The following is a 12,493-nucleotide window of genomic DNA, read 5'->3' as shown; positions in this document are numbered from 1 at the left end:
CCCTGGTACGTGATTACAGACACTGGCAAAACAAACAAGTTTAAGGGTATGGGTTGCCTCCGTAATCAGATTACAGCCGAAATAACAAGAACCAAACAGCACCTTGCCTCCATCTATTTTTTGATATTCTACAACGCATGGCCACCGATCTGTCAGTCTGACCTACATATTTATCTTTATGTTTGTTAGGTCAAACTGTATAGACCACAAACAGAATTGTGTATTTGACAAATAAATGCATGGAATAGAGTGCTGAATTATTATGTGCTTGTGAGTTGTGATATCTATCTTGCCGGCCTATGAAAAAGAGAAGATGAAGGAGCGAAACACCCATTTAGTTGGAAGGAGATAGATGAATTTTTTCATAGGCTTTACTGAACTTTGTTAGGCCCAGGAGGCAGACCGAAGCCTCCCGCAGACGGCCACCCACTCTCTGACACGACGATGGGCCTGCCTTCTCCATGGCCGTGTACATCGCGTGAGTCACGGCGTCGAAGAGGTTGGTGCATAGTGTACTCGGATTCGTTCGATGTCGGCGAGCTTGGCTTGAAGTGCGCGTAGTTGCATTGAGGTCGATCTGACCATTTGCGCTCTTGTAGGTGAAGTAGGGGTAGATGTTTGCAAGAAGCGTGCCAGCTGATGCTTGCAACGAACTTGACGATGGGGCCTATGATGGAGGGGTCTGCGAACGCGCCATTAGACGGTGGAGAGGAGCTGCCGAGCACGCTCATGTTGCCGAGGCTGGCGGCGGACAGCACGGCATTGCGTTCTCCTCGGCGGGGAGGATCTTCTGCGTGTTGCCGTCTTCGATATTGTAAATGCAACTTCTTCGACATCCAGTCTTTCACAACTTTTCCATCGACGCTATCACGAAGTGTGAAGTGTTTCTTGACATCTTGGCACAACATATCTTTGTATGTCTACGGGAGCACGTATGGATCATCTTCTTTACCCTTCCATTCTCGAATGCTGATGAGCACGTTGTCCTTTACAATAGCTCCGCATTGACTCACGAATTTTCTAGCGACTTTTTCGGGAGCAATTGGCTGTCCCTCTTCTGTCACTTCGGTGATGTGAAGCCTTTTCCTCCATTATCTTTGTACAACCTCGCGGCTTCTTTCGGTTCATCGATCCAGAGGACTAAAAGTTTAACATTCGTTAATTAGTATATAGTAATAAGAATATGAAGCTATAGATGGGGTAAAATAATAAAAATGATATATACCTCATCAGAACCTTCCATTACGGCAATCATCAACTCCATGCTCGGGCTCATCATTGCCATCACCGGACATGTTGAGGAATATGTTCGCCGGGCTACCCTCATCCTCGATGTAGATTCTTGGAACATTTGAGCCACTAACATCAGCAATAATTTGCTCCATTATATGCCTTTCATTCTCTTCGTCTCCCATCTCAACTAATAATAACATTAGTTATACACACATGTAATCATAGATACATTAAATTAGAAATTGTATATACATGAAATCGTAGAACAAGCATTAAATAAATGAAACTTACACAAAGCTTATCCTAACTACTCGCACGTTAAAACAACTCTTGGCTAGTAGGAAAAGAAAAATGATAATCTAGTAAATAAACACATGATTGAAAATATACACTTGTACAATTTATTACATGAAATTATAAATATGTATACATGGAATCATATATACCATAAAACTTGTACAATTTATTATATGAAACTTACATCAAATAATTTATATGAAAGAAATGCACATGAAACTTACATCAAACTTCCTATGCATTTATACTAATTTTCTATAACTTCTAGTTGCATTTATACACTTGAACTTGACATTGTCCTTATTTGGCTGGATGTTGGCTTGTACCCAACCGGATGCGTCGGATATGATGGCGTTCAGTTTGGTCTCGTCGACGATGACGTCGATGCCTGAACCCCGGAGGGCCTGCACAACAGTGTGTGGCATCAGGTGCAACTTCTAATTTGGACCATAAGAGCCGCACCACGTCAGCCACGGACGGTAGGCCGTCGCTTTGGGTGAAACAGCACAAGCTGATTGATTGCACTGCTGCTGTCATCAACCGATTTGGGCACCGTGCGTGCAACCATGCATGTATCATGTTAGCGAAAGTAAGTGTTCCCTCCGTCCAAATTATAGATCATTTTAGTTCTTAACTTTTGTTATGTATCTAAACATAATAAATATCTAGGTGCATAGAAAAAGTTATGAATCTACAAATACCAAAACAACTTACATTTAGAACGGAGGGAGTAGTAAACAAGCTACTCATTACTCCCAACATTCCAAATTAGAGGTTGTTCTAATTTCACCTTAAGTCATATTTATGTAGTTTTGACATAATTTATACTTAAATATACTGACATCTACAATATTAAATATATATGTTATCAAAATAAATATATACATCATGCAGGTATCTTGTTTTTCTTAATATATATCTGATTTGACATTATTTTTTAGTGTCTCTTTCAAAACAAATGTATTATACATACGGTTCATTTATACAGTACGAGACGTAGTTACCTGTTGGTATAGCTAGATGCATTTCTCACTTGTAGAGACTAGAGATGACATGCATGTTGTTACCTGTTGGGATAGACACGCCAATACACAATGAGCAATATTGCCCTGCGGCAAGCACGGAGGCGACACCTTGCCCTGCCATTCCAACTTCGACGAGTTGTGGTTGATGCACTCCACTGTTTTCTTGCTTGTAGCATTTTCCACGCAAAAGTGCTGAGCTGGCTGCCCTACTAATTTATGCGCAGAAAAAAAGTTGACCAAGTCTGGTCTCCTAATAGTCCATTTCTGGTTGCTAACCGCGTACGTCGTCGTCGTCGTCAGTTCCTGCATGCTCACATATATAGTGCTCGCTAGCTAATCAAGCGTGCTTGACCAGACACATATTAGTCATTATGCTTACACCGTGTCATCAAGGTCATCCCCCATCAACCACGCCCGGATCAGAAACTTCATTCTTTGTGTGCTAGCTCTTTTGTATTTCCAGGCATAATTTAGGAACTCATAGCACCGTACACTCGCTCCATAAGGCCTGTCTCAATGCACGGTTTCATTGTACCATTATCTAGACTGAGAACTAGGTAACTGTGCTAGATGAGTGTCATGGGGATGAAACTTCTCTTTCATCTGATGAAATTTCCTTTATTAATTACCTTGCCAAGTAAGCAATTTTGCTGATGTTGTATATTGAATTTAGTGGTATGAAACTCCCATTGAGAATGGCCTAACAATGAATGTCTATAGGAATTTGGCCGGTAAAAAATAGAATCATTATAGATGTCTCGCTGTCGATAAGGATGTCACGTATCACTGAAACCACATGATTACATGACACGTAGGACGATAAATCTGGGGTTTCATTCCTTGCGGATAAGGAACCACCTCAACTAACTGACCTGTGCAACAATATGCATTCGTGGCCATAGATATATATTCTTTTTTGTTTTTCGTCGTTTACAATGAACATCAATTGTGGCTTTGTCTTGTTCTTGGAATTCCACAACGGACGCATCACTAGTTATCAGTAGGTCATTGTTGAATAACATGTTGTTTGTATACTGGAAGGCCTAGAGAGTGCGCACCGTAGAGGTCCATGCATGCAAACGAAGGTGACGTCCATGGAAATCATCGAGGAGGTAATATTTTAAAGAAATATCACGGCTAGAAAAATAACTTTTCTCATATGTTAGTACCGGTCACATTTGGATCCTTTACTAATGCTAACATTAGTACCGGTACTAATGTTGTTTCACTATGGGGATAGATGATATTAGTGAAAGATAAAATCAAGTTTTCAGTGTGATTGGATGGTAGTTTATACTTGAGATAAAGTGCTTAGATATGGGAAGACCTGCAATGACAAATAAGCAGATGAAAAGAAATATATAGAGTAAGAGACACGGATTTAAAAATTTTAAATTAACAAATAAGAGAAAAAGAGCAAGGTAAATGATTTTATTATTATGTAAGTGACATAACTTTTTTATAATTGTATAGTACTTGAATCTGTAAAAAGTTTTTAGTCCATAAGAAATCACGGGTTGATATACTGGTAACGTTTAAACGACTCCATATGCGGAGGACATAAAAGCAACTCTTGGTCCAGGGGGTGTCTGGATCCATAAACTAATTTTTAGTTAAAATCATATCGGATATTTGGATACCAATTAGAAAGATTAAACGTGAACTAATTATAAAACTAATTGCATAAATGAGGCTAATTCGCGAGACGAATCTATTAAGCCTAATTAATCTATAATTAGCAAATGTTTACTGTAGCATCACATTAGCTAATCATGACCTAACTAGGTTTAATAGATTTGTCTCGCGAATTAGACCTCGTTTATGCAATTAGTTTTATCATTAGATTATATTTCTAATTAGTGTGACAGTACTAATATAGCGTGATCGAACTGGACTCTTGAAACAGTTAGGGATCGGCGTTCTTAGATTTGAATTGAAGTGAAGGGAAGACAAGGGTTCCTTCGCATTGGCATCCGTGCTGTCCCTCTCGGCCAAATTTTGGAGAAGATTCCGTCGTTCTTCCTAAAAAAACTGTAATTTTTTCTAATTTTCACTGGCCACATGCAGAAGAATCCAATGTTTGACAGCTCAAAAACTTGTCGGAACGCGTCAAGGGATTTTTGATGGATTTATGACCTCCACGAATATCGATGCTCAAGAAATTATCCAAGCGAAGACACGTATCCAAGGGTGCTACCTCAGCAGCTGGACAATCTACTGCCCTTTCACTTCTAACCATGGCACCGCGGCATTTCCTCATCCTGATCGCCGTCGCCTCGTCATTTGCCGGTGCGGGTGCCGGTACCTTTGGCAGTATTGACGGCGGAGCCGCGGCGACCGACTTCAGGTCCACTACCGGAAGCCTCAAATTTACCGAGTTCTTTTATATTTACTGAGTGTATTCTCTCGAGCACTCGGCAAACAATTTTTTTTGTTAAGTGCTGCACTAAAAACACTCGGCGAAAAAACAACACTCAGCAAAGGAGAGATTTGCCGAGTGTCAAAGAAAACACTCAGCAAAAAGAGAAGTTTACGAGTGTAAAAAAAACACTCGACAAAAAAGGGTTTGCCAAGTGTTTTTTTTCGCACTCGGCAAACCCCCTTCTATACTATATTAACTCCTACCGCCCCTCCTTCTCCCTCCTCCCGACCGCATCCTCTCTCTCCCGCCGCCCCCTCCTTCTCCCTCCTCCTGACCGCATCCTCCCTCTCCTACCGCCACCACTCCACCTCCCTCCGGCGGTCGGGGCCACCCCCTCCCTTCCTCCCTCCGCTGCTGGCCCCCTCCTTCTCCCTCCGCCAGCCTCTCCCACCGGCCCCCTCCTTCTCCCTAGCTCCCCCTCCCTCTCCCGCCGCCCCGTCCCCACCAGCGAGATCCAGTGGCCGGTGCCGCCCCCCTCCCGCCCTCCCTCCCCCACCGGCGAGATCCGAGCGGCGATGGCCCCCTCCTTGTCCCTCCCCCTCCCTCTCCCGCCACCCCCTCCCCACCGGCGAGATCTGGCGGCCGGGGCCGCCCCCTCCCAACTTCCCTCCCCCACTGGCGAGATCCGGGGAGGAGGCCCGGCGGCGGCGCACCCCAAGCCTCGGCAGAGGGGATGACAGTGCGGGCCAGGGTGAAGAGCTGCAGCCCCCTGGCCGAGAGCGGAGGCGCGAGGAGCTTCCCTATCGAGGGACGTGGTGGCGGAGGCGGTGTGGTGGTGGGGCCCTCTCTCCCTCTTCTTCCTCTTTTGTGCAGGGATGTGGCAGCGGCGGCGGTGTGATGGTCGGGGGGCGTGGTGGTGGAGGTAGCTTCAGTGTGGTGGCGGGGGACCTGGTGGTGGTGGCGGCAACGGGCACGGTCGCGGCCGTGGCAGCCTAGCGGCGGAGTTTTTTTTTCCAAAAATTCTTGCCAGAGTGTTAGGATAGCACACGGCAAACTCTTTTCCGAGTGTTCGACAAAAACCACTTGGCAAAGAGTTGTTTGCCGTTAAAATTGATGCCGAATGACTTTTGTCGAGTGTTACACTCGACAAACCTTTTGCCAAGTATTTTTGGGGCTTCACCGAGTGCCCTGGGCACTCGGCAAACTCACTATATCCTGTAGTGGCCCCACTGTTGGAAACTCACTTTTAGTCCCAGTTGGTAAGGGACATAGAGTCCGAAAAACCAACCAGGATTAACTATTCGGGAAAAGGGGTCCTTTAGTCTAGGATCATCCACCCGGGACTAAAGACCCCCTTAGTCTCAGTTGATTTTACCAACTGGGACTAAAAAGGTTAAAAAAATAAAAAAGGTCTCGTGCTGGCGCTGGCCGCCGCTCCCCTGCACACCACTGCCCTCCACCTCGCCTTGCTACCGCTCCTCACTACCAGTTAGTGGTGAGCAGAGGGTGTAGGGGAGGGCTAGCAGTGGGGGAGGGGGCAGTGGCGGCAGGCAGAGAAGAGAGGGAGGGGAGGGGCGGCGGCATGTGAGATCTGCAGCGTGAGAGAGAAGAGATAAGGGAGAGGCCGGAGGAGAAGATAAGGTGGAGGGAGAGAGGGGGGCCGCGTCGAAAGGGATTTTTTTTCTCCCGGTTGGAGCCACAACTGGGACCAAAGGCCTCCCTTAGTCCCGGTTGGAATTACCAACTGGGACTAAAGGGGGCTTTAGTCGTGGTTGGTGTTTTCAACCGTGACAAAACACCTTCTCGTCCCACTAGTAATTACAACCGGGACTAAAGGGGGGCTTTAGTCCCAGACTCCCAGTTGATGTTTCCAACTAGGACTAAAGCCTTCCTGTCGGTGGTTCATTTTTGGGCCAAAGACAACTAGAAAAAAAAACGTTGGACGGAAGGTGAGTTCTCTCCCTACTGCTCTACTATAGGAAACTACTCCATCGGCAGCCCGTACCAGGTGAACCTCTTCATTTCTTCAAACTCATGATCAACCTCCTGTCGGGTGCCATCGCCAACGGCGGCTTCAACGACGCTGTGGCCGGCCAGGAGCCCGATGCTGTGTTTGACCTCATCATGTACTACGCCGACCGTAACTTGACCCAGTGCAAGAACTGCCTCCAAACTGCGACCCAAAAAGTGCAGTTGATTTGCCCGTTCAGCCGGGAGATGAAGGCCTTCGATGACACCTGTGTGATCCGGTACTCCAATGTGTCGTTCTTCTCCGTTGCCGATCTGACCAACCCTAACTACACCTGAGACAGTAACTTCGTCACCGACATGGCCACAATGAATGCCACACGGTGGAGTCCTTTGTCCAGGCTAGCAGGGGAGGCCGCCGTCTCCGAGTCCGAGCTACGGTTCGCGAACGGGAGCACACCGTCCACGGACTCGCAGGGCACCTCGCAGGTGATATACGGGCTGGCACAGTGCACCAGAGACCTCAACGCCAGCGAGTGCATGAGGTGCCTCACAACCTTAATGGCGGGGCTGTCGAGCTCGAGCCCGAGCAACACCTACGGCACCGCCGCTACTGCCGTCCCTGCCACTCCCGTCGATGACTCCCCGACCAAGGTTTGTACTTTTAAATTAATTTATAGTACCAGCAATCTTCTTTTGGTCACTACTTTGCACATATTGAAATCTCATCATCTCATCTGTGTAGAATTGTAGATACAACTAATAATTCTTAGATGTTCGTGTTCCATGTGAAAGATCAATCGCCACAGCCCGGCCTGGAGAGGGATCAGGTGCTCGGCGTGACTGCGGGTTCCGTGGCTTTCGTCATGTGCACCGGCATCTTGGTTTGGTTCCTGCTGCACCGCCGCAGCATAAAGGCAAGAGAGCACAAACTAGATGTGTTCGACCGGGATCCTCTCCAAGATGAGTCGTTTGAGGAAGGAACAGGGCCAAGACGATTCCGGTGTCCACCCCTGCCACCACGGCTCAAGAGGTTGATAAGATTTATTTCCTTTTGTAGCTGAATGGAATTGATTTAACACTCAACGTTATCAATGCAAGATTTGCTCCAACATCAACTGTAGCCAGTAAGAACATGCATGGTCTTGTTCTATACAGTTGCTTCTGTCCATGGTCTTGTTCTATACAGTTGCAAGCTAAGAGGTTGTTAGTTTCTCATTACCAACATAATATATTGTTGGAGATATCTATCCTGCCATTGCATTAGTGACGTGGTCGGCTGGTGGCCCCTATTGACGCAGTACTCCGAGATGCCTAGTTGACCAGAAGCGTCAGTGACGGGGTATAACCCAGAAGCCATGAACGACACTCTTAAGAGTTGTCAATATGCCGTGGATATCTAATTCTAGTGGAGCGAATGATTTGTTGTATGTGTTCACAATGAAAACGCCTGCTGATGTTGAAAAGCACATGGAATCAATTGGTGCGAAATAATGCTATTGTGACAAAATTTTTGGCCTATGTTAGTTATGATCTGGATTTAATAAGGGAGAGGATCATGTGGAAACTTGAGAGGATGTGAGCCCCCAGTCATGGGTATGAGGAAAACTATGCAAAGAGGCACATGTGCTCGTCGAGCATTTGTTTGCTATGGTGTCAGCAGTTTCTGGTGTCTGTAAGCATATATATACTCAAAATAGAGGCTGTAATAATAAATTTCTTATAGCTCCATACTCACAAATTAAAGCATTTCTTTCGGTACTGGATTGCCAAATTTGACCAGACGTTTTAGTGCCTCGAGCTGTTTTTGGATATTCTAAAAAGCATGGCCACCCATTTGTCAGCCTGACTCGCAGACTGATCTTAATGTTTATTAGGTCCCATTGAATAGACAACACAGATGCATTGCCACGTAACTGTAGGTGCGCATTGAAGAAATATGTGTATATGGGAAATAACTCCATGGCATCAAGTGATGAATTATTGCATGGTTGTGATGTACTTTTCGGACTATATTTAAAATAACAAATGAAGGAGAGAAACAGCCATTTAGCTTGCAGGAGATAGATGAACATTGTTCATAGCTTTACTGAACTTTGTTAGGCCTAGGAGGCAGCGGGAACTCTACTGTTGGGTATCAGATGATGGGATCTGAAAGCATGTTATGATCCAGAGTGGTTTTTTGTCACAGGAGGTACCATTCAGATATGCTGTCCGCTGAGCTGATTCATGACACGCTAGAGGAGCGAGAGAATAGGAAGTCAGTGTAGCTGTCGTCGTGGACCAGCCATGTGCGGAGTTGCCGGAATCAAATGTCCAAAACATAGGTAGCCATTGGAACCGCAGGCAATCGATCATGTACACAAAACGGATAATCTTTTGTAGTCGGTCACTAACAAATGCTCAAAATGGGGGCACTCATTGAAAGGCCAAGCATCCTTTAGTAACACAACGGATAATCTCTAGTTCATGCAGGGCATCCGCTTGATACATTAGTATCTTTTAACATGAATTGATTTTGCAGCAAGTAACAACATAACGCTAGATTAATTGATATCAAAGTATGTTTCTATAAGAAATGGAGGGAGTACATGGCATCACTGTGCCTATAAAAGAAGGAAGAGGGGAACATCCAAAAAATTACCAAGCCACACTAATCAATCTTATTCATCCAAAAAAATTGCATACTTTCTTACACTAGAGATAGGCATAGCAAAGTGTATGTATATTAATAGTCTCTTCAAGCCTTTTCCGTTCTTCCCTTTCACTGGAATGTAATAGTGTACACTGGCGACTTGTTCTGGCCGTTGAAGAGACCAAAGTGCTTCTCTGTCTCGTCCCCTGTTTTCTTGTTCTCGTTGAACATTGCGAATATGTAAGTCTCCAGCGCCCCGGGCCTCTTGGGCGTACCCTTGCCGACATGGTGGATCAGGTTCTGGTTGTAGGTCTGCGCATTCTGCACCGACGCCCCAAAGCCACCATCCGACGGCCACCCGCTCTCCGACACGACGATGGGCACGTTCGAGCCGCCTACCTTCTCCATCGCCGTGTACATGGCGTCAGTCATGGCATCAAAGAGGTTGGTGTACTCGGGTCCGTTCGACGTCGGAGGACTCGGCTTGAAGAGCGCGTAGTTGAGGTCGATGTTACCATCTGCACCCTTGTAGGCGAAGTAGGGGTAGATGTTGGCGAGGAGTGGCGAGCCGGTGCTCGCCAAGAACTGGACGATGGGTCCCATGATGGAGGGGTCGGCGAACACACCGTTGGACGGCGGCGAGGATGGCGTGTCGAGCACGCTCATTTTGACAGCCGTGGACACCTTGATATTGCTGAGGCCGGCCGCTGAGAGCGCGGCGTTGAGTTTCTGCATGGCCGGAAGGATCTTCTGTGTGTCGCTGCCTTCGACCTCGTTGCCGACGGCGATGTACTTGAACTTGACGTCGTCTTTGTAGGGCAGGACGTTTGCTTGGACCCAAACGGACGCGTCGGAGAGGAGGGCGTTGAGGTCGGTTTCATCGACGATGACGTCGATGCCAGAGCCCCGGAGGGCCTTCAGGATGGTGGCATCAGGGGAGTAGATGCGCATCCTGTTGATCCCGTTGGACCGGTAGAGCTGCACAACGTCGGCCGCCGACGGTAGGCCGTCGCCATGGGTGCCGTAGCACACGCCGATGGAATGCACCGCTGTGTTTACAACAATGCCGGTATCATGTTAGTGATAATGTGTACTATATATATAAACATCACAATTGTAATTTCTTTAGGTCATTTCTTGCTAAAGTATCATGTTTTTCTCAATATATATCAGATATGAGATAGATTTAGTGTCTCTTTAAAAAAATACACATAAGGTTCAAAAAAATTACACATTTGCTATAGCAAGATGCATTGCTCACGTGCACAGATGACATGCATGTTGTTACCTGTTGGGATAGACGCCAATACACCAATGAGCAGTGCAGTGGCGGCTAGTACCGAGGCGACACCTTGCCCTGCCATACTTAGTTGGACGGACTCAAGATGATGCACTCGACTGTTTCTTGCTCGTAGCCACGATTGGCACGAAAAAGTTCTGAGCAGCTGGCTGCCCTATTTATTCGCAGAAATAAAGTGGACTAAGTCTCTGGTCTCCTAATAATCCATTTGTGCTTTCAAACTTGCTCATATATAGTGCTGGCTACTCAAGATCAACAACCGTGCTTGACCAAACAGAAGTCACTGTTATGCCTAGACCGTGTGTCATCGAGCTCATGACCCGCCAACCACGGCCGGATCGTAGAACTTCATTTTATATGCCAGTTGTTTCTCGTCATGTTGCACGTATATTTAATTTGTTCCGAGACACGGTGCAAACACGCATCCGCACACTCACTTCTACGAATATTTGTAGGAAATAGGCAGGAAATTGTGGAGACCGACAAAATAATTGTAGATGTCTGACTCTCAATAATGAGTATATCGATCACCTAGCGCTGAAGATACATTATTGACACATAGGATATCAGGATATTTCGTTTGTGGCCGTAGATATATATCGCCATGTTACGTTGCGTCGAATAGCTTGAACATCAATTCGCTTTGTCTTGTTTGTGGAATTCCACGTACGCGCATGACTCTTGCTCAGCGGTTAGTCGCACAGTGTGGAAGGCCGGCAGATGTAGACATGTAATTAGGCAGGGTTCGTGGAAACGGAGGTCACGGCGCAAAATAAATGGACATTGTCAATGTATTTTAATTGTGTAACCGTGTGCATATGTAAGAGAAGGCTGGCAGTTGAACATATGGCCATGTCAAAATATGCCACCTTTGGCAATTTATTTCTTGTTTTGCATTTCATTAGACCCCACTCTGTCCTTGGTTCTTCCATCTACAACAATTCCCGGAGCATTGATCATAGTATTATGAACCAATAGTTTCTGAATCCCCCACAAGGCTGGAGCATTGATGATATTAACTAATAGTATTTTTTGGTTGCTAAGACATGTTTTGGTTAACATTTTTATTATCTTACTGAGCGGTTACATTTCCTTCTTTGCCTTGCTAGGATAGAGGTTGTGTCCAAGAACCTAAAACCATTCTTTGGCCAATTTTACCTCACTGCTTACGACATTGCTACAGCATTGAGAGTGAAATTGAACCTTGAATGAAACAACCTGTGTAACGCAAGTTTCATTTTTTTTGTTTAACAGAGAGCCATAGTATTTTATTCATGCATGACGCGTAAATGTTTAATTAGACAGGGATCAGATGAAATTGAATTTTACCACTCAATGGATGTGTGAAAGAATTTCATAGCGTTGGAAACAATATACTCAGTTTTATCTCTATCTTTTTAACTCCAACTTTATGTCACCATGCTTATTTACGTGGCATATCATTAATATAGAGAATGCAACTTGCACCAGGCATGACCTAATCATAATTTTTGGTGGTCATAAAAAAGAAGCACAGAAACATCAATATTTGTATGTTTTCCTCTATCTAGAATTAAAAAAATACAATATTTACCGTTCATATGTATGGAACAAAAAGCGAAGGTTCCATTCTCAATAATTGTTAGGCCATTCTCAGTAGCAAATTTTGTTTCACTATTTTCAAAATTAACACA

At 45.4% G+C, this 12,493-nt stretch overlaps 2 protein-coding genes across 4 annotated transcripts; one reads left to right on the top strand and one right to left on the bottom strand.

The window, feature by feature from the left end:
* The first annotated feature begins 6,548 nt into the window (after nucleotides 1–6,548).
* On the top strand, nucleotides 6,549–8,618 carry LOC117847746 (uncharacterized). Of its 3 annotated transcripts, none has more exons than XR_011897847.1 (2): nucleotides 6,549–7,539; nucleotides 7,631–8,618. XR_011897847.1 is itself a non-coding variant. In XM_034729026.2 (2 exons), the coding sequence occupies exons 1-2, from the start codon at nucleotides 7,246–7,248 to the stop codon at nucleotides 7,726–7,728; spliced, it is 342 nt and encodes a 113-aa protein (XP_034584917.1). In that variant the 5' UTR covers nucleotides 6,626–7,245; the 3' UTR covers nucleotides 7,729–8,536. The 3 variants fall into 3 exon arrangements, 2 of the variants coding, with proteins under 2 accessions (XP_034584917.1, XP_034584916.1); XM_034729026.2 differs by having other exon boundaries at nucleotides 6,626–7,539; nucleotides 7,681–8,536; XM_034729025.2 differs by having other exon boundaries at nucleotides 6,626–7,539; nucleotides 7,659–8,536.
* An 817-nt stretch (nucleotides 8,619–9,435) lies between these two features.
* LOC117847171 (glucan endo-1,3-beta-glucosidase GII) lies at nucleotides 9,436–11,017 on the bottom strand. Its single transcript, XM_034728334.2, has 2 exons — nucleotides 10,809–11,017; nucleotides 9,436–10,569 (listed from the first exon to the last, which is right to left on the bottom strand). Exons 1-2 carry the CDS (start codon nucleotides 10,882–10,884, stop codon nucleotides 9,650–9,652), a joined length of 996 nt encoding a protein of 331 aa, XP_034584225.1. The 5' UTR covers nucleotides 10,885–11,017; the 3' UTR covers nucleotides 9,436–9,649.
* Nucleotides 11,018–12,493: the final 1,476 nt, after the last annotated feature.

Source organism: Setaria viridis, chromosome 3 (genome assembly GCF_005286985.2).
Source record: "Setaria viridis chromosome 3, Setaria_viridis_v4.0, whole genome shotgun sequence".
NCBI classification, from domain to species: Eukaryota; Viridiplantae; Streptophyta; class Magnoliopsida; order Poales; family Poaceae; genus Setaria; species Setaria viridis.
This window is presented reverse-complemented; position numbering and strand designations above follow the sequence as displayed.

Bases quoted from the DNA above. Each gene is read 5' to 3' on its own strand.
- LOC117847746 (XM_034729025.2), top strand. From the start codon at position 7,246: ATGGCCACAATGAATGCCACACGGTGGAGTCCTTTGTCCAGGCTAGCA. The intron at 7,540-7,658 runs GTTTGTACTTTT...AATAATTCTTAG, and splicing joins TCGATGACTCCCCGACCAAG to ATGTTCGTGTTCCATGTGAA.
- LOC117847171 (XM_034728334.2), bottom strand. From the start codon at position 10,884: ATGGCAGGGCAAGGTGTCGCCTCGGTACTAGCCGCCACTGCACTGCTC. The intron at 10,570-10,808 runs GTAACAACATGC...TTGTAAACACAG, and splicing joins ATTGGCGTCTATCCCAACAG to CGGTGCATTCCATCGGCGTG.